This window comes from Mya arenaria, chromosome 2 (assembly GCF_026914265.1).
Source record: "Mya arenaria isolate MELC-2E11 chromosome 2, ASM2691426v1".
NCBI classification, from domain to species: domain Eukaryota; kingdom Metazoa; phylum Mollusca; class Bivalvia; order Myida; family Myidae; genus Mya; species Mya arenaria.
Genome location: NC_069123.1, coordinates 37,010,465 through 37,031,508, shown reverse-complemented (window position 1 = coordinate 37,031,508; position 21,044 = coordinate 37,010,465). Strand labels below are relative to the sequence as shown.

Below are 21,044 nucleotides of genomic sequence, written 5' to 3'. Positions count from 1 at the left end.
AAAATTATCATTAAACATTTAGAAACCATAACTATCGCAATATGTGTCCTAAATGATACGACAATCAACAATCCTGGTGATGTTTATTCACATGTTTCATCATCATAGAAGATGAAGTAAATAAAGATTTAGAAAAAAATAAGGATAGGTTAGAATTTATTTGACAGCAAGTATGCTATACGCGACAGCTCGCCTTCCATTCATGCTTTAGGGTGATTTCATTATGAGCTTTCAGCGTTATGGTAAATATTAATGTTTCGTACGCCCCTATGAGATGTTATGAAAAATACTTTGACTCACATACTTGAATTCGCATAAACCAAAACAAGATAAAAAAAATAAAAGATTCAAAATGTATCCTCTACCATCTCGTTGAATTAACCTGCCGATGAAAATACTGGTAAGGTTATGTTATATAAGTTCAACTATGTCTCTCCTTCTTTGATCGAAAACACGGGAGAACAAAAACTATAAAATATGTCCCCGTTATACGTAGAAACTTTAAATTGCATATGGACATTACATAAAGATTACACGTAAGCTTACCGTTAACGCCCATACGATTCTTGAACGCCAGTTCTAGTTCTTCTTTCACCATGATAGTGATGCTGGAATATGAACACACATTTCCAATACCAGTTAAGGGCCTTCAAAATTCTCGACACGAATGTTCATGCTAGAAACGGTAATGATTCAAACTAATGCGGGCGCTTTGCGTAGAATATGCCTTCAACCAAACTCAGAATCATTGGAATTATGAAATCGATCAACAAAGCGCTGAAAGTGGCATTATTGCCGTGATAAAATGTGGACAAAAACAAATAGTACAACTTAATATCAAAAGAGAGTGCCTTAACTTATAATCAGCATAGCAACGCATCAAATAGATGAGTTGTTTAATATGATTTGTATCAACACGCTGAATTGATTTATATGACAAAGTGACAAACAATGTGCATGTTCCAGACAAAATATTTAACCATATGAACAATTTGGAGACTAAATGGTTAGATGATAAAAATATCTAAGACGAGAAATATCAGGGCTTTCTCTAACAGTTCACATTAACCCATTATTTTTAACAATTCCAAATAAAACGCAAAAATTGTACAATTAACGAAGTATATACCGGTAAGAATATGCTAATCATAAACCCAAGGTTTCTGTAACTTGATTGTAAGACTCTCCTCCGGACATTGATGGAGAACTTACTCATTCCAAAAAAAATACTTAAATACATATCAGCATGGATTTTGGTTTAAAAGCAAGAGTAAAACAAAGCTGGAAAGGCGCATTCGACGCATGGGCGACTGTAAATGGTTTTTTTTATTCTTTTGCTTAACTCATTTTTAAGAATTCAGTCCATCTAACGGGTAATGTTGTGGCCAGATTTATTTTCAATTGGAACTCATTTGTGTATACACTTGCATTATCATAAATTTGCGAACTTTTAAAACATGTTACAATACTTGCGACAAAAATAACTATATCAATTGAATTAATGATTGTAGAAAAATGCATAAAACGCATTTAACAGGTGCGATAATCGCTATAGAAAAAACACATTTAAAACATCATATAGCCCGCTAATGTTTTTGTACAATGGTTTTCGTTGGGACAAATACAATAAATAACCAATTCCATATTAGTATATATAAGTCATGTTTCTCTCAATTAAAATTATTTTTATCATCAACACCAGCCTTTCAAGTTTTATTTGTAAAGAACTGCAGTAGGCAATAAAACGAGCAATCTGTTAAAGTCGAAGAATGTTTTATGATCTAAATCTCCTGTATTTAGCTAATGTGAAAGATAAGACAGAATTCGAAATGTCCTTGAGAATGTAGTTTTGATTATTGTCGAAACACGAAAGCTACCGCAGTCCAAATTGTAAACAAGAGCAGTCATAGACTTCCATATCCCCCAACGAAGTAAACACAGTACCAATTTTGCATAACAACAAAGGAAAAAGTATACTTCGAGACAATAATAAAAAAGCAGTAGCCAGAGTAATGGTTGCACTGCACTTCTGTTCAATGAGATATATCTGTGTATAAAGTTTAAAGGGAAATGATAATTCACAAAGGGCAATTACTATAATAGTGCAGTCAAAATTATAGTATATATGTACTGCACTTTTTCGATGAGATATATCTTTATGTTAGTTCAAGTTTTGCAAATCGGTACTTATTATTAAACAGAGTTACTGAAAGCTGCATTGTTTAGAAACTGTCTATAAACTTCTAATTTTGTTTTCCTCAGGAGTTGTTTTTTTTACTCCGTCAAAAGGAAAGTAGTTCCTGTTCAAGCGCTATTTAGGATTCGTGAAGATAGAAGTCCATTTTATGTATCAGAAAGTTACGTGTTTGAGTGTGTTCATTTGAATGGTTTCATATAATCATATTACATCTTGATAAACTCAGTCGTTTAAGATATTTCTTCATTGCAGCACGGAATAGGATAAACACATATCTAGATGTAACCGTATATATGAGAAAATCGGAATACGTCGTCGTAATTTAATTATTTTTCATCTTAAAATGTATTTACATATTTTCTGTACTGTGTGTCCCTGTTACAAGTCTGAAGACAAAAATTGCAAGCAAAGGACTAGTTAAGGAAACGTAATCTGGGTAAATGTATTACTAAAATTAAAACAAATTTAATTGGTAAAGTATTCAAAGATACTCTAAACCGTTAAATTATACAATTATACATCGCCTCGTAGTAAATCGCAATTCATGTCAAATATTTCATTTCGAGAGTTGTTCATTCTCAAAATAAAAAGTTTATTTGTGTATATTAAGTAAGAGTTTGGCTTACTTAATATGTAAGCAAATGTATCTACGGTCGAGGGTTTCAATCAATAAAGTTCGATTAATGAGATTTAAAAAACCTACCTCATTTCTAATCGTTTCAGCAACATTCACAGCACTGATATTTTATTTCGTTAATATCGCAACATTAATGAAAATATCAAAATGTAGTTAATATTCTGAGGGTCCAAAAAGTGATTTTATGAATATTATTTCTAAAAGATTGAAAGTTATCAATTATAGTATCCCCTTAAGTGGTTATCTGAAAAATGTTCAAGAAAAATGTGATAGATAGCATAGTAATTAAATTGTAATACATAACAAGCTATTTGTTTATGCAATCAAATCGAATGACGAAATGTTTATTGCATCTGGGCATATTAAATAAACCATTGAAACTGCATCAAATTAATGACGTTCCGGTTGTCTTATAACTCTGTTCCGGTTTGTCCCACGTGAAGTATTTTGTAAATTAGTTCAATCAATTTTGAAGACATAGGGCTAGAATGTAAGCATCAATAACTGAGCGCTTTTATTTTCAGCCTATTGTCTATAAACACCAAACCCGACATGGAAGGCACTAAAGATGGCCAAAACATAAATCGTCAATTCAATGATGAATGGTGATTATTTCAAACATAACTTGCAATTTATGCATGATAATTATCATGTTGGGTGGTAACTGCGGAACAACAAAAGAACACTTACTCTTATCGAATGGAACACTTCGTGAAACTCAATTGAATACAACGATAGCCTCGTTGTAACTTAAAAGGCTTCTGTCCCGCGCTTTTTTAAACTAAATACAAATATAAGATAAACCTTGTTGGACTTTAATGTTCAAAACAAATAGCATATGATTTGTGTGCAGATGAAATATAAGCCTTTATGTAAAGGTTCAATCAATAGATACGTTGCCACAAATTCCAAAGTTTAAAAGCTAGTTAATATCGCTAATAAATTTCAATCTGTACACACATAATATATTTTTTGTTTTTGTTTTGATCATGACAATAAACTGAAATCAGAATAATAATACGTTGATATTTTTATGAACGACTATTTAATTTCGCATATTCCTTGTGTCGTATTTTTTTTTAATTTAGAAGTATATATTGCTTTACATCACATTTCGATTGTTGTAAAAATAATTATTCTGTTAGATTGTTTTTGCAAATGGACTGTAAATAAGCAATTTTAATATAGCACAGGAACGTCATGATCAAAAGTTTCCAGTAGTTTTTGAAGTGTTTTCTGTGTAAACTCCGGCTCAGAACGGTATCGGGGTTGCAATGGAAAATGCTTTGTACAAAACCTTAAATTAATCTTAAATACTGCTTAAATCTCAGTTAAAAACAAAATGACATTTTTATTATTAGAACATTTGTATCACTTTTCTTGTAGCATATTGAAATTCTATGACCCCGTCTGTTTTGTATCCATATTGCACATGTTTTGTATTGCGATACAGGTAACTTGCAATTAAGAATAATTATATCAATGACAGTGATATTTACATAACAATGGTTGTAAATAATAGCGCCAACTATACTGTTCATTAAGAGGGCATAATTAGAAAAGGAGATATATTGAATTACTTACGATACCTATCCTTTTATTCTGCTAATTATATGTTATACAATTACAACTTATATTAAGTAATGTGACACTTTGACACATGTGTGCTGGCAATAAATATGTTTTGTAAATGACTATGGATGAAAAAATATGGTCGTAAATGGTGTGTACTTCTAGAGGAGACCAATCTAGCACCTTATGTAAGATCCCAGAATAACTACATCTTGTTTAATTGAGCTTACGAATATTTTCAATTACAGCATTTGCTAACCTGCTTTATTACGGTAATTATTGATGTGTCTGCACACCAATGACGTCGAACTAACTGCTATGATATATTTTACCTTATTTCCTAATTTCAAAAACAGTATTTATAAAAATTTCAGGGATCATCTTCTAATGCCATTGAAGTTCAAGACTAAAATAATTGTAAAAATCATAGTTAGATTATCAACTTCTCTTAGTTCTAGAGAGCGAGAATGCGAATAAACAGAATATAAAGTTCGTCGTTTTACGTACTAGATACATTGCAAGCATGCATTTCAATACAACACCAACAACATGTAAGCTCACCGTTATTACTTATACGGTTATTGACTGCCTGTTCAGATCTACATTTACCATATTTAGACTGAAATATGGACGAACTTTTAACTGTCCACCACCAGCGAAGAGTCTTAAAAATACTCGACGCGAAAAGTGTTTACGGTAATGCCTTTTAACTAAAGCGGGCGCTTTGCGTAGAATCTGCCTTAGGCCAACTTAAGAATTATTGGAATTATATAATCGATAAAAGAAGCGCTGAAAGTGTTATAATTGTATTGAGGTAATGGGGAAAACAAATCATACTACTTCATAACAAAAAGGAATTAACAATCATAATCGTGATTATTAAAACAGAATATTGTTTTTTGTATCAACAAGCTTAACTGATTCGAATGACAAAGTGACAAACAATGGAAGTTGTGCATGTTCCACACGAAATAAGCACACATAAAGATGTGAGAGACTATATGAGTTGATGAAAAAGATCGAGCAATGGGTGGATGCAAAAGATCGAGCAAAAGCAAAAAACATGAAGGCATTTCTCTTTTTAGCTCTCTAGAACTTAGATAATCTTACATTCAGTCATTTTCTTACAAAACGTTTCGATTAATCATTGTTTGTTTAAACCCGATTTGTCTTTCTCACGGGCGATGATAATGCGCGAATGATTGGCAGTAGAATACGCTAAAAGGCGAATGTTCATTTAAAAATACAGAAACTACCATTTGTGTGACACCTATTGCTAGAATAAACACAAGTTAGCTGTAACATATACATCATTTGACATGATAAACGACAAGGAAAATATTAAAAATGTATTTATGATTCTCTAGTAGACAACTCATAAAAGCAAGAAATCTGCTGTTTAAAATCTGTTTTGCAACATCACGTACACACGCTTTTTTGTATCGTGTGAAAATAGATAGAATAAACCACCAATTCCAAATTGGCATGGTTAAGACATGTTTCTCTCAATAAAAGCTTTAATGAACATCAACATCAGCCGTAAACGTTTAATTGTTCAAAAAACTGAGCAGAAAATAATACGAGCAATTTGTATAATGTCAAGAATGATTACGTATTTAAATCTGCTTAACTGAGCCAAATAAAAAGCTTAAGAAAAGACAGAGACCGAAACAGCATCAAACCGTAAACGGAGTTCCTAAGTCACGAAGAAGTGGGCTACCGCGATCCAAATTAGAAATAAGGAAATGCACGTTGTTGAGTTGTTCGTAACAATTCTTAGTATATTAGTATGTGTATGCATGTTTTAGTGTCTACTCTGTGCTATAAGTGTTGTGCATATCAGAATGTATGTATACGTTTTGTTGTGAAATAAATTATATTAATCAGTTTCAATAAATCAAACCATCTGCCATTCTTCCGCCTTCCTATTAGATTTAGTGTAGTACATTTGAAAATACTTGTTTTAGTATTTATGCCAGTAGAACATAGGTGTGTGTATATGTGCTGTTCATTTCCCTATTGAGCTGTAAATCTACATTAACGACTCAACTCAAGATACATTTTGATAACCAGACGATTCAAACCGAAATCTAATTATATACAATATATGAAATATATTATGAACTGTTTTATTAGGGTCTTTTCGTGTTTTATTATCCTCAAGTGATTTTTACTAAAAAACAAACTCAATGTCTATTGAGTAAACATAATACGTTCTCACTTTGCTTTGACGACGATTTGGTGGGAATATTACAGGATTCAGGATTCAACTTATTTATTAAGTAACTTGCTAAAGGGATTTAAAATATACAAATAATGACTTGAACGTCTTACTATGGATATTTGTGCGTTATTTTCCCAAGATCAGACGTTCCAAATATCAATCTGGTCCAAGAATTTAGCGGGTCATTATTGTCCTTTTGTTGAATGTTAAGGCACATTAATCCGATAAATCAGTAATATTTATAGATGTATTGATAAACAGCGGTTGTTAAAGGAATTTACTTTTTAGGTTGTGGTGTCGATTTGTATTTTAACTATGCTCACATCGTAAGCTTCTTGTGTGGGGAGGTAGTTAAGGTAATGCTCCTCAGCACAATTGCCATTTGCATTCAATGTTTCTCTCACTATAATAAGTATTACAAATTATCTGTTTGAAATGCTAGAGTATTCTTTTCAATTCGGATTATTTTTCATAAAGTGTACTCCGCTGTATACTTCCTATACCTCAGATAATAGTCGTATAATGATAAAATTTAATGATTGCTGGTAATCGCAGGCGTCTCTTTCTTTTCGCTAAATAAAAAATGTTAATGTGTCAGAATATAATTTGAGTTGTGTCAGAAAATGGTTTATACAAAATATTCGACATTTCTGACCATACCACCATGTTGACATGCATGTACCGCTATATTTCTTAAACTAGGATATTTCAATTAGCGTACTAAATATCATTGTGCTGATTACTCTTGATCCCAAACTCAATCGTTAAAGACTTATGACATCGAAGCACGTAAAAGGATATAAACACTTAGGGAGGTACTCGCACGTATTCAAAAACGGCATAACCGCGTCTGATATATGCCGTCTAGGTAATTTTTGTGGTCGAAATTTGAAGACAAAATTGGTTTTCTCCCTGTAGATGAACATGTTGTTGTTGTTTTTTGTTAAGAACTAATGTTTTGGGCCAACTGTTTAAAAATAAGTGAATATTACTAAACTTCAATTGGATTGAAACAGTTTCGAAAGCAACAATAGTAAAAACATAATGGTATATAATACAGATGATGGCAATTTTGTAAATACGCATATAGGTGTTTCCATATACGTCTAAAAAGCGATGTACTTAATTGATTTCCTGAATTAAAATACTTTTGTTTATTGTTAAATGCTTTCAATAGCTCAAATATGACATAAACAAACAGTTCAATCTATCCTTAAACCAACACTTGAATGACGGAAATGATATACCAATTTTGAATATATTTGGAATTTACACTGCATGCGTATAGATTATAATGCACCGTTTAAAAATAATTATTTAAGATATATTTATTTGTTACCGTGTCACTCGCCAAGGTTCATAACAGCCACTAAGAAAAAGAAAGTGCGAAAAATACAAGTGCTTTTGAATAAAGCTGAATTCCGTAAAAAATATCTAGAGAAACGAAGAGCTCTTGAAACATTGGCATAACTAGTTTATACTCAACGTTAACATTTAATACTTAAATAAAACGAAATGATACTGCACAATCGAAACTCGATATCGTTCCCGTTTTAATATTTAACAACCCTCTCTGCAATCGGTGTACACAATTCTAGTTTATACACCGAATGTCTTGAAATCACTTGAAACAATTCCGGGAGAGCACAAAATAGCTTCGTATACGTCACAGAAAATCGTTATCTATGTTAAATTTCTTTAAGACAGTCGTTCATTTTCAAAACAAAATGTACATATAGTTAACCTAAACCTCTGGTAGTCTAAGCAATTTGATCTACCAAGGAGAGTATTAATGAAATATTTTCAATGAATACGAAAATAAACTACTTTCCTGGACGTTCAGAACGTCGAAAAAAACATACCACGGCGATTTTATATCGCAATTACTAATTAAATATCACAATGCAGTTATAATGCTCAGGGTTTAAAAGGTGATTTAATCATTAATACTAACAGAATTTCTAAAATATCGATAGTTATTAATTGTAATATTCCCTTGAACAGTAATTTGTCAGAATATTCCAGGAAATGAAAAAAACACTACAAATACAGGTCTTAAGTGGATTATAGCAATTTATGTATGAGAAATGAAAATCCGACAAATAATGAGTTGCCAAAGTAAATCATAAACGTCTTATACAAGCTATATTCATTTTCTTATTTCAGTGGCAGCATCTACAGGAAAAAGTTTATGAATAGTTTATTTTAATTCATGTCGTGGTAACTAGGTCACTTGTACAAGCTTGCATGAAAACATCTTACAATTTTATCAAGTTGAAAAGCATTTATGAATGAAATTTATTCATAATGCTAGTTGCCAATAATCTCTTTAATTCTACACTTAAATACAGAAGATATGGGTTGTTAGAAAAATATGTGCATGATGGTTGCACATCTATGCCAAAGTTCGAAAATGGAAATAATTTGCAATATTTATTGACCAACAGTTTTAACGAAACTTTGTTGCACCCTTGACGATGATGATGGGGTTTAAAATTCCAGTTACCTAGATACAGGCATCATATTTGTTATCATGCAAAACATAAGCAAATACCAAAGCAAATTTTTGGTTTTACATTAAGTACCAATGCATGCGCAGTTACCCAAACAATTAATAAGAATTATGTGTCTGTACATCGCATCGGTTTTGAAAAATATCGTCAAAGACGACCCCAATTTTCTCAAATTCTCCATTTTTTCTTTCGATAAACAACGGTGCTAAAACCCGTGGAAGCACAACAAAACTACCATTACGGGAAATATTGTGATAGCTTGGTATAATAGTATTTAACTAATTACGTCCTCGGGAGTACATATTATCTGATAATAGTTTACGAGCATCCGTTACACCACTCGGATATCCATGCCGTATATCATACCGCTAGTACATTCTACATTGATCAGCACGTTATAAGCCTTTTCTTGTATAACAGAATTGTGCAACAAAGTAATAAGTTGCACAAAAAACCCGTGCTGAAGTATTGAAGTAAATCATCAAGTCTCGCACCTGGATTGTCTAGCATCTCGTAAAACACTTGGCCAAAAGCATGTAAACTTAAAGGGCGGCAAAAAAAATTAGTTTATATATTTTTGTGATGTCAGGAATGTTCATGTGTATAGTTTCGTGGTGTTATATCTGGCGATAAAGCCAGAAATACAAAATTCTAGTGCAAAACGAAACATGACGCAATCATCTCAAGTGAAAAAACCTTTAAAAGTCGCATCTGTTTGCAGACGGTGTTAATAAAATGGTCAGGGGATTGAATGATACAGCAGAACACAAAAGATAAGGATTAGTAATATGTTGCTGGTAAAAGATTTTTAATTATCTATCGATTGAAATGCCACAAAATCAGACAAATAACAGTGAAATATCGTTACATTGATCTTTGATTCACAAGTTCACAGGCCAAAAAAGGCAATATAATTTATTTTCCCGTCGGCATTTGTGAATGCCCAAAGTAATAAAGTCTAATTCATTTCATTATCAAAATTAAAGTCAGTTACATTCTTGTTTACCGCCTTGTTTACAATGTTATTGTTACTAACCGATATAAATATCCGTCTTAATGATGAGGTATTTTCAATGCAATTTTTTAATCTAGCATGTTTTCTTATGTGTGGTCTACCTTAGCTCCTCCCATGACGGTTCCCCGGTTTGCTATTTGAAAATGTCAAGGCTACATATGAATGAGTAATTTTTTCTTCATATTCCAGGCAAAAGTACCCAACACCGGAACAAAAATACAGGAAAGGCGGATCGTCATTATGTTCAAACAATTTCATTTGTTTAGTTCATGTCTTTAGAAATACCAACTTTTATTGATTTTATCAAGGTAAAAAACACATATGATTCCTAAACTATCACGATTTAATATTACATCAAATATCAAAGTCATTTAATTCCAACCCGCCTACGTATAAACGTTAACCAAATCTCAGCAAAAGAAATGAACCCAAAATCTTAAATGAATAAATCACTCAGACAAATCTTTAATAGTACACGGATTAAACCTTAAAACGTACTTAAAACTATTTTCATGAACTTTTTGAAGTTTCAACACATCTTTCGTAACTAAATCACTAAAAAGCACATAACCTTTTACGAACGGAAAGTAAGAAAATATATATATTACATTACAAACGATACATATCCTTATATTTGACTATTTAAATATCAGACGATGGCGCCTTACATAAAGTTACGTTGGACTTTGACACATGAATACTCAATATCACAGGAGTGCCGGCCATAAAAATGTTAATGAATAGTTCTGAATTAAGAATGATCGTAAGAAAACGAACTACTTGTAGAGATAACATAAACCCGCATGTCATGGAATATATAAGAGTCCAGCTTGTGTAATAGCGCATACGAACATTTTAACAATAACATTAACTCACCGGTTTTGTTAAAAATCGGTAATTATTGATGTTTTTTGCAGATGCTATCAAAAAATTGTGACTTAAATTCTTATATTTGCACGAATCATGATAGAGAAAACGCAAAATCCATTAAAATAGTAATATAATACATTATCGGATTAATAATTTCTCTTAGTTCGAAAACTTGAGAATACGAAAAAGTTAATTAGCCGTTTTACAAAGATAGATTGCATAACATCAGAAAAACAACAACAAACAACATGTAAGCTTACCGTCATTGCCCATATGATTATTGACTGCTTGTTTAAGATCTACATTAACCATATTTAGACCATAATGTGGACGCACTTTTAACTTTCCATCAACAGTGAAGAGCCTTAAACTACTCGACAAGAAGAGTGTTCGCGGTTATCCCTTCAAACCTAAGCGGGCGCTGTGCATAGAATCCGCCTTAAGCCAACATTATTCATAAACAAAGCGCTGAAAGTGTTATAATTGCCTAGAGGTAACGTTGTAAAAACAAATCATACTACTTCATACCAAAATGGAAATTAATAATCATAATCGCGATGATTAAAACAGATTATATCTCTGTATCAACAAGCTAAACTGATTCAAATGACAAAGTGACAAACAATGGTAGCTGTGCATGTTCCTGACAAAAAAAAAACGCACACATAAAGAGAATGAAAGAATGAAAAATGAAGATGAAAAAGCTCGAGCAATGGCGAGAACCGTGTGGGCATTGCTCTTTTTAAGTCTTTAGAACTGGGATAAACTTTTTTTCAAAACGTTTCGATTAATCACAGTTCATGTTAACTCGATTTGTCTATTTGGTCATGCGTCAAAGGATTTGCAATAGCTTGAACGTTCATTCAAACATACAGAAACTATTCGTGTGACACCTGTTGCTAATATAAACACAAGTTTGCTATAACATATGGATAATTTTACATGACAAACTACAAGTAAATATATTTATATTGTATTTATGATTCTATAGTAGAAAACTCATACAGTCACGAAATTCACTGTTAAAATCTGTTTTGCAACATCAAGTAGGCACGCTTAATTTCATATTAGGAGAAAATGGATATAATAAGCCTCCAATTCCAAATTTGTCTAGTTAAGACATATTTCTCTCAATAGAAACTTGAATAAACATCAACATTAGCCGTAAACGTTTAATGTGCAAAAGGAGCAGAAAGTTAAACGAGCAATTTTTAAAATGTCAAGAATGTTTACCTTTTTAAATCTACTTAATAAAGCGAATTAAAAGCGCTTCAAAAGACAGAAATCGAAACCGTAAACGGAATTCCAAAGTCACGAAGACGTGGGCTACCGCAATCCAAATTACAAAGAATGAAATGCTCGTTTTTGTGTAATCCGTTATAATTGTAAGTATATTAGTATGTGTATGCATGTTTTATTGGAGAAATTGTACTTTTAGTAGTATGCATATCAGAATGTATGTATACGTTTTGTTTAGATATTAACAATATTAATAATTTAAAAAAAAATCCATTTGCCGCCTTACCTTAGATATAGTGTTATACGTTTAAAAATAATTGTTTGAGTATTTATTTCAGTATTAACATCGGCAGTGTGTATATTTGAAGCTCATTTCCCTGTTGAACTGTGTTTCCTTCTTAACGGTACATCATAAATTGTATGTATGTCAAAATATAATCTGCTTTGTGTCAAATAAACTGCTTCTAAATATCTTGACTTTCTTGGCCATGACTATGAACATTTGTTTTTAAGTAGCTTGTTCCTCTACGTTTGTGTTCTAAATACAGGATTATGCATTCATCGAACACAATTTAACGCGTTAATTTTTGACAATGTCTAGAGAAGAATTAATTGTCGCGCGGAAATCAATGGACATGCATTTGCAGAAATGATGGTTGGCACTGCCTTGGACAAAGTTAACAAACCAGCTAAATGTTAAGGTTAAACCAATAATTTAACCTTTGTAATGTTTACTTTATGCTTCAAATAGATTCATCCGGATCTGAATTGCATTTATATTACAAAACCAATAGAATCAGATATGTAAGTTCATAAAATAAATAAAATACAAAATATATCATTTTCTTTCTTAATCATTTACTGACCCAGAAAAACGATAAAGCGAGTACAGAAGTGTCAACCCAAGCTTGTCATGTCAGTATAATTCTATTCAATGGGATTGAATCATGTAATCTAATTTCCCTCGGAACTGTTTCTTGCCGTTGCAATGTCTGGACTATGACGAATTTGCAAGACAAATAGCACATATAACAACCGATCCCAGACGTTTAAGATTTCATTGACATTTACAACATTGTTTCGTTTAAAACATAAACCCACGTGTATTTAGGTTAGTGATTTTAATGTGCCATAGGCAATAAAGTTGGTGACTCTATTTCATGATGGAGTGAGGTAAAAGGCTTGCTGATATGTAAATTGTATCACAAAAACTACACTTTGTGTAAAGTATTTGAATATGTTTTTTATTTCAACTGAACATGGACGTGCAATATCATTTTTTATGCCGAAACAGCTCGTTTTAAAACTACTTTTGTTGTATGTTTTAACATATTTTTTATATCCCTAGACATTTATTCCTTCGAATTTATTCAAAAATGATAATATGGTGTCAATAGGCAACAACAATTCACATTTTTGTACATTAGGTACCTTTGCGCGTCCTTGGTAGGGAATATAAGCAGTCTAATACGATATTTTCAGGCTCTCTAATAAACTCTCTAAAAGACTGTTTAATGGATTCTTTTGGGAATGTTTTCCTGGCTTAAATGCAACTTTTGCAAATCAGTGGATATTATAAAACAAGGTTACTGAACGCTGTTTATCGGTGTGTATTAATCTTAAAGAAATTAAAACAAAAAGTGTTTGTTTGTGTTCTTTATAATATCATGATAACAATATTATTACTTATTAAGATCCCTTACATTGAATCACGTAAAAGAATCTAATTTTACGCCCATGAAAGTACAAAATGGAAAGAGGAATTCGCAAGTCTTGAATGAGCCGTCTAAATATTACTTACGCTCGGAATTTGAAGAGTAATGTAAATTATATTAAAACAAGCATATTTGTGAATGTCGTATTGCAACTTTTTGGAAGAAGGTGACTATTACCGTACTTTAATTGGATGTGTTTGGGGAAACAATTAAAACCTTATAATCTATGGCTTTTTCTTAGAGTAGTTAGGTGTGTTTATAATTGAAATCTTCAAACAAGTCTTTAACATTTTAATTACGGATACGGTTTACTCATTTTGAAAACATTAGTTACATATTCGAATTAACACAGCTTGAGAAATGTTGATATATGACTTTTTATTTTCGCATACTCCCTATGTCTAATTTAGAAGTATTACAAGTTACTTGGTTAGTAGGTGACCCGATGTGAAATACGGGCAAAGGTAACCGTATCAGATGAGAGCGAAGCGCGAACCCGAATATGGTTTCCTGCGCCCTGTACATCGGATATTGGGTCACCTACTAACTCCGTAATGTGTATATTATGTCGACAACTTGTTAACATGTTTAAATGTTTCATTTATTCATCGGAATATTCAACGGAATTGGAAAAATAGACGTCACCGCGTGACCAGTCCTGTACCAATGGCGTTGCGTCATTAATGTTGGAGGCATGATATATATTGCTACATATCACATTTCAATTCTTGTAAAAATAATAATTTCGTTAGATTTTTTTGCAAATAAACTGTTTATAAGTTGTATATGTGATACGGTTTCACTCGTCAGGAATTGCAATATATGATGACCAATAGTACGTTTCTGCAAAGTCTGGCATTAAATCGTTATTCATGTCGGCAGTAAATCGTTATTCATGTCAAATATTTTTTTTATATCTTTTTTATAGAGTTAATCATTTGCAAAATAAAACATTCATGTATGTATACATAGGGATATCGGTTCATCTAATCAAACTTTCCAACGGATGAGGGTAGACGTTTTAAAAACTTTAACAATAATAATCATTGAATCGAAATGCTTCAATATGCTGAGTTTCACAAAAGATATTTTATGAATACATTTTCTTGAATAATAATAGTTATCAATAAATATATCCACTTAAGTAGTAGCTTATCAAACTATGCAAGAAAATGCAATTAAAAGCAACAATCATTTATAGTCATATATAAAAATATGTCTGTATGTGAAAGAGAAAATGTTTTCATCTCAAAAACAAATTTTGGATACGTACGGCTAGAATAAAGACGTATAACTGTGCCCTTTTATTTTCAATCCAGCGCATTCAATGATTTAAACTAAAATATACGCGTGAGATTTTTTCAACAATACTTTTATTTTATTTGAACAGCCAGTGATCGGTGTGAACATATTATTGAACGAAAATTTGGTTATTTTTTAGTATAATAAAAACGAAAGTTTATTGTTATTTGACTGACTCCTGTTTAGGGCATTTTCAATAAATATAATATCTAAAACAATTTCCCGGTCGCTTAATCGAAAGTCTTCTGTATTATCATCCGCCAGTGATCGGTGTGAGCTTATTTTCGAACGAAAAATTTGGCAATTCACAATTTAATAGAACGATAGTTTTATTGCTATTGACTGAACTTTTTACTAAGTCATTTTTGATAAATTTAATATTGAAATCAATTTCCCGGTCGCTTAATCCAAAGCCTTATGTATTTTCAATTAGTTTCTGTTTCATTCATTATCCAACTGTTTTTTATGTAATAGCTTTCTATGACAGACATATTTGCATAACAATTGCATTTTATAGAAACTTTTTGCAAGCATTACTTATGAAGTTCTCGGATAATCGCTCATATATAAATTTAAGCAAGAGGAATTGATATCGGACTAATAAAATAGATTTTCAAGCAATGCAAAAACGTCTTTTACATGCTTAAATCAGTTAATAGTTAAATGGCAGCCTCTTGGTTGCGACAACCCTACTAATGAGTTCAATTTAATCGAGGTAGGTGTCTAAGAAACTTGTATAGGCTTGCAAGCAAACAAGTTAAAAAGCATATTTCAATCACGTTCTTTTATAATATTCACAATATATGTTGCCGAAAGCCTTTTTTAATGTACATAGGTTTAAAAAAAACACAAGACAAGGGCTGCCGCTATATCTAAACTGGGCAATGAGAGTTCCAGTGATTTGTTTTTATTCGATAACGGTAACGGAGACGACAGTAATATGGTTAAAATTAAAAAAAAAATGCATCGCATCGCATCATTTTGCAAGCTATCGGTGAAGGAAGACCCAAATGCTTTCACCATTTTTATCTTAAAAAACAACGGAGCCAACATTCGCAGAAGCACAACGAAAAAGTTATCATTGGAGAAATCAAATGATTTTGACACAACTTATCGTTGAATTTATAATATCCCAATAAGTCTGTGCTCGGGAGTGCAGATTATCTTATAATAGTGCACCGGCATCCAATTTACCACTGGGATCCCCATGCGGAAATATCAAATCACTGGTGATCATTAATGTGTCTAGTCTTTAATAAAAAGGTTCAACAATTAAAGCATGCTAGTGCATTATAGTAATTAATCAAGTCTCGCACCTGCACTGCCTAGAATCTCATATCCTAATTGGCCAATAGCCCTTTAATGAACAAATCACTCCCGTAAAACTTGGACAAGTCTCGAATAACGATTTCCGGCGCGTCATTGACTAATTTTATTTCGCTTTTGATTTTACCAGACATTTAAAGCCAAGGTCTGTCAGGAAATATTGAATGCTGTTTGGTTGTTCAAACATATTTTTTACATAAAGAACTCAAATTAAAATAATTTTTGATTAACACATTGATAGGATATAATTGAGTCATACTTTTTTCAAAGTCTACAAAAGTGAATACATCAGAAGAAATTCTCATTATTCATACAAAAACCCATACCATACAATAACTTTTGTATGTGGACAATACATAGCACATTAGTTAGAGGTTAATACACGGGGTAGCCGGGCTATTGAGTCAAAAGTTTTTGTATGGTATACATATGCATGTTTTTCTTATTTGTAAGTCTACAGTTTGCTTTTTAAAGTTTACCTGCTATCCAATCGTGCTTATTTTGCTCCCGCTTGACAACGATGAGTTAACTCATTCTCAAATTAAATTTACATTTATTTCGTTTTTGAGAGTGAGCCAAACAGCATTTTTGTCACTTTTATGTTCCCATTCCAATTTCAATTGATCACTTTGAACAGTCCACAACGTCTATCCGAATTTTTCTGTACGAATCACTGACATCTTTCTATTCATGGTCTGAATAACTGAATTCAATTCAATAAACATGAACACGTAGCAAGTAGAACGACTGGTTGTACTTAGATAAACCAATACCTCGTATTAATGATGTCAACATGTATGAACAGTTGCTGTTTTTCAAGTAAATTCAATTTTGCCGCTCCCTTTGTTTTGTTTTTTGAATGTCAACGCAGAATGAAAAACGCCTCCCTAACGGTCCACACTGGTTATCAAACACTAGCATATCTTCCTGAACTGCGTTCGCCTTTGCCTCCCTTTAAGATTTTAACAATAAATATGTTCAAGCAGATCAATGAATTTTGATTATTTAGTCAAGACATTATTTCACAGTCGCCAAAATTCATTTTAAGGCGAACATTGAATTCACGTGCGAACGTTCTACGGGCCGCAAAATGATAATCAATAATCGGCCCGGGCCTCAAAACTGATAATCGCTGAATCCCTGTACAAATGTGTTACTATATATAGTAACATATGTATTAAGGAACCTTTAAGTCTCTACAATCGATTGTTTGAGCATAAAGATTACTATCTTAACTATTTTGTTAAATGTGAATATTGCATTGGCATTTTGAAATGTATATATACAAAATCAGTAAATTACTGGACTGAAATATTTTAAAATATAAGATTCAGTTAAATAGAGAAATCTGAAGGAATAAATCACAAACGAGCTTCAGTTGCCTAACGCCAACTCGTAGTTACCTACTTTCGAATCGTTGGTAATTCATTAAGAATTCGTCTGATATATTACCAGAAAACTTAAGATACGTTTGATGAATATTGGATGAAAAATTGACGGGGTAAGGTATAGTATTTTCTAGTACATGCCACCTTCATGCCATGTGTTATCTAAACTAAGTTTCGCTTAAAGTCGCATAAGATCATTTGCATCAAAAACATTTTGTTTTGTCAGTTAACACAACTGAAAAATACATCGTACCTGTTAATGGAAGAGATGGATGTTGCTATTAAATATATAACTGAATACGTACATGCACTACATTTCAAACTATCAACGCTACGGGATATATTGATGGGTTTTTTTTCACGCCAATGACGACGTTAGAATGTTGATGAGATACACAGACTTAAACGAAATGATTCGCATAAACCAGAAAACAATAACACCAAAACGGACCATCCAATAAAAACGATAAACTTACCTATGACGATAAATAATTATAGAGTTAAAATATGTAAATATGTGAGAAAACATATTCATGTATAAATTATTGATAATGGAGGCGAATACATACATAGAACAGTAATTGCGCGTTAGATCTGGAGCCTTAATATCAAGAATAATCATACCAAAATCAATAAACTTGATATTACCATCGCCCATATGCTTACCTGGCGTTTTCTTGAGCTCATCGTTCTTAATGGTCATTGTTATATATGGAACCTTCTTTCAACGAATCTGACTTAAACGATCTCTTGTACATAAATGGTTACTGTGTACTGTATAACTTTGTTTTTAAATGGTTCCTTTAACATCTTCTCACACAAACATAAGATGGCTATCATAAACCAAAGAATGCAATAATAAATCCGAAGCCAATGCAAACATTTCAAGCAATCATTCAATTGTAACATAAAAGTCATATCCAATACATATAGAAATAATCGTCTAATGAATTACTGTTCAAATGACCTCTCACATTATCGGATTGCAACACCTTTGTAAGATAAACAAAACATATGCCAACAAAGGCCTGAGGTCCATGATAAGTTTTAAATGTCAAAAGGTTCTTTTATCTAATAACATACACACTTTTAAGCATCGAAAGAAGTGATGAATACTTATGATAAACGCCTGGACATAGCTTTTGTGAAATTCGACACAATTGTGTTTAAACCATGTTTATTTGGTCAATTGCTATACTTATTGCCAGATGAAATGAATTGTAATATGAATCGCAGGTGCAAAATAACCAATGCTGACCAACATTTGAATGTGTCATTAACGTATGTTTAAATCTTTAGTAGTACATGTAAAACATCGAAGTGACTTACTGAGATCGTTTGTAGACAATTTATACACATCGTCAAGTTTTGCTTTCACACATAAATGTTTAAGTTCACTCCTTTCACAGTAATGTATTTCTTGTTTATTACGGTCCACTGTTTAGTTTAAAGGGATTTCTCAAATAGAAGTCGTCTTGTCGTATTAAACAGATATCTATCTATAGCTTTCTTTTCAACGGTGTTTCATGATCACTTTTGTTCTTGAAGAGATTCCCAACATATTAATATCTCTGACATAAAAACACAATATTTTAAAGGATATAAACGTCAATAAACTTCTTTAATTGTCTCTGATAAATCAAAAAACTCGTTTATATGCGAACATGGAAGACCAATATCTGGGATGTGCCGCCTTTATATCATTTGTGCTCCGAAATTGCTGTAACAGGTTTTAGGAACCAAAATCAGAATTCTCGATTCTAGTGATTGTTTTGCAACAAGGGTTTGAAAGTAGGTTACCACGAAGGGGCATTCAGAAGGTAATGTATCTGATAAATGTTGGTGGAAATGCTTTGAAAATTGGCTTTACTATTGAAACATATTTTGTTATACTAACCACTGAAGCAAATATTCACATTCTAGTTCTCTCGTAATGTTCTAAGCCCCCATCATTACTCACCAAATTGTAACTGCAGCACTTGTGTAGCTCACATTTAAAACAAAGTGAAGATATTTATTTAAACGATGAAGCAACCATGAATAGTGCCTGTAAGATTCTCAGACATGTATGCTTTTGTGTGAACCTACCACTGTTGTACACTTTGAAAATGATATGATTCAGGCATGTTTCATCATTTTTAACAAGACAAGTTTTAGCAACACACTGTCATTATTTTGTTATCATCGATTGTTTTATTTCTTGTTACACATGAACACGCATGGCAAACATAAACAACGAAAAACCTAAATAAATGTCAAACAAGAATAGTTAACGTGATGCTAATATATATGGCTACAATATAGAGGCTTAAACAATTAACCATTTGAAATTGGATCTTTTGAATGACACTTGATAGTCATTTACAGCAATGATACATAAATGGTGGTTATTCAGTATAGTGCAATCTTAATTGTTATTAAGAATGTAATACAAAAACAAATACATGTATAGCTTTATGTTAGCGTGTCCTGGTTAATCTTCACTTGGTAAATATGACCAGATCGAGTATTTTTGTGGCTTGCAATAATGATTAAATATTTAGTGATATGGCTACTTAATTATTATTTGCAAAAGATAACGGAAACGTTAAGATTCACTTAAGTAATATGATTAAATATATTCCACGTATTGCTGTGATTCTGTTCTTCTCTCCTTGACTTGACTAGACTGGATTAGGCACGCATTCCCAACATGGAGCACGCAACCTTAATTACTACACATAAACAGCTCCTGGTCCTGCATAATATCCTTTCAGTAAAACATACTTACGTCACAGAAACTACAGAGGGTTTTCAGCTGTTATCTTTTACCATGACTTGAGCGGAAGTTGTTAGGCATTCATTTTTCATTTTTTTTTATGTAAAATGTGTATATTTTTAACATTATTACCTAGTTCTGTTGTTTTATTTCGGCTCAAATAAAAACGAAGGAGTGTTAGTGTAAATGAGTTCGAAGTATGATAGCAAACATGATAGGTTTCTTGGATGTTCATGTACACTGCCGTGATAAAAATAATTTGGATTATTTCAAGCATTTTAGTTTTCA

At 32.0% G+C, this 21,044-nt stretch overlaps 1 protein-coding gene across 2 annotated transcripts in view; it reads right to left on the bottom strand.

Moving 5' to 3' along the window:
• LOC128218821 (synaptotagmin-15-like) overlaps nt 1-21,044 on the bottom strand; it is a 198,956-nt gene that overhangs the window by 174,368 nt on the left and 3,544 nt on the right. The window contains exon 1 of one of the 2 annotated variants that reach the window (XM_052926544.1): nt 547-651. The exons of the other annotated variant lie outside the window; for it this stretch is intronic. Coding sequence (XP_052782504.1) covers nt 547-598 — 52 coding nt within the window. The 5' untranslated portion in view covers nt 599-651. Of the gene's footprint in view, nt 1-546; nt 652-21,044 lie in introns of those variants that run through there. 2 annotated transcript variants of the gene reach the window in all.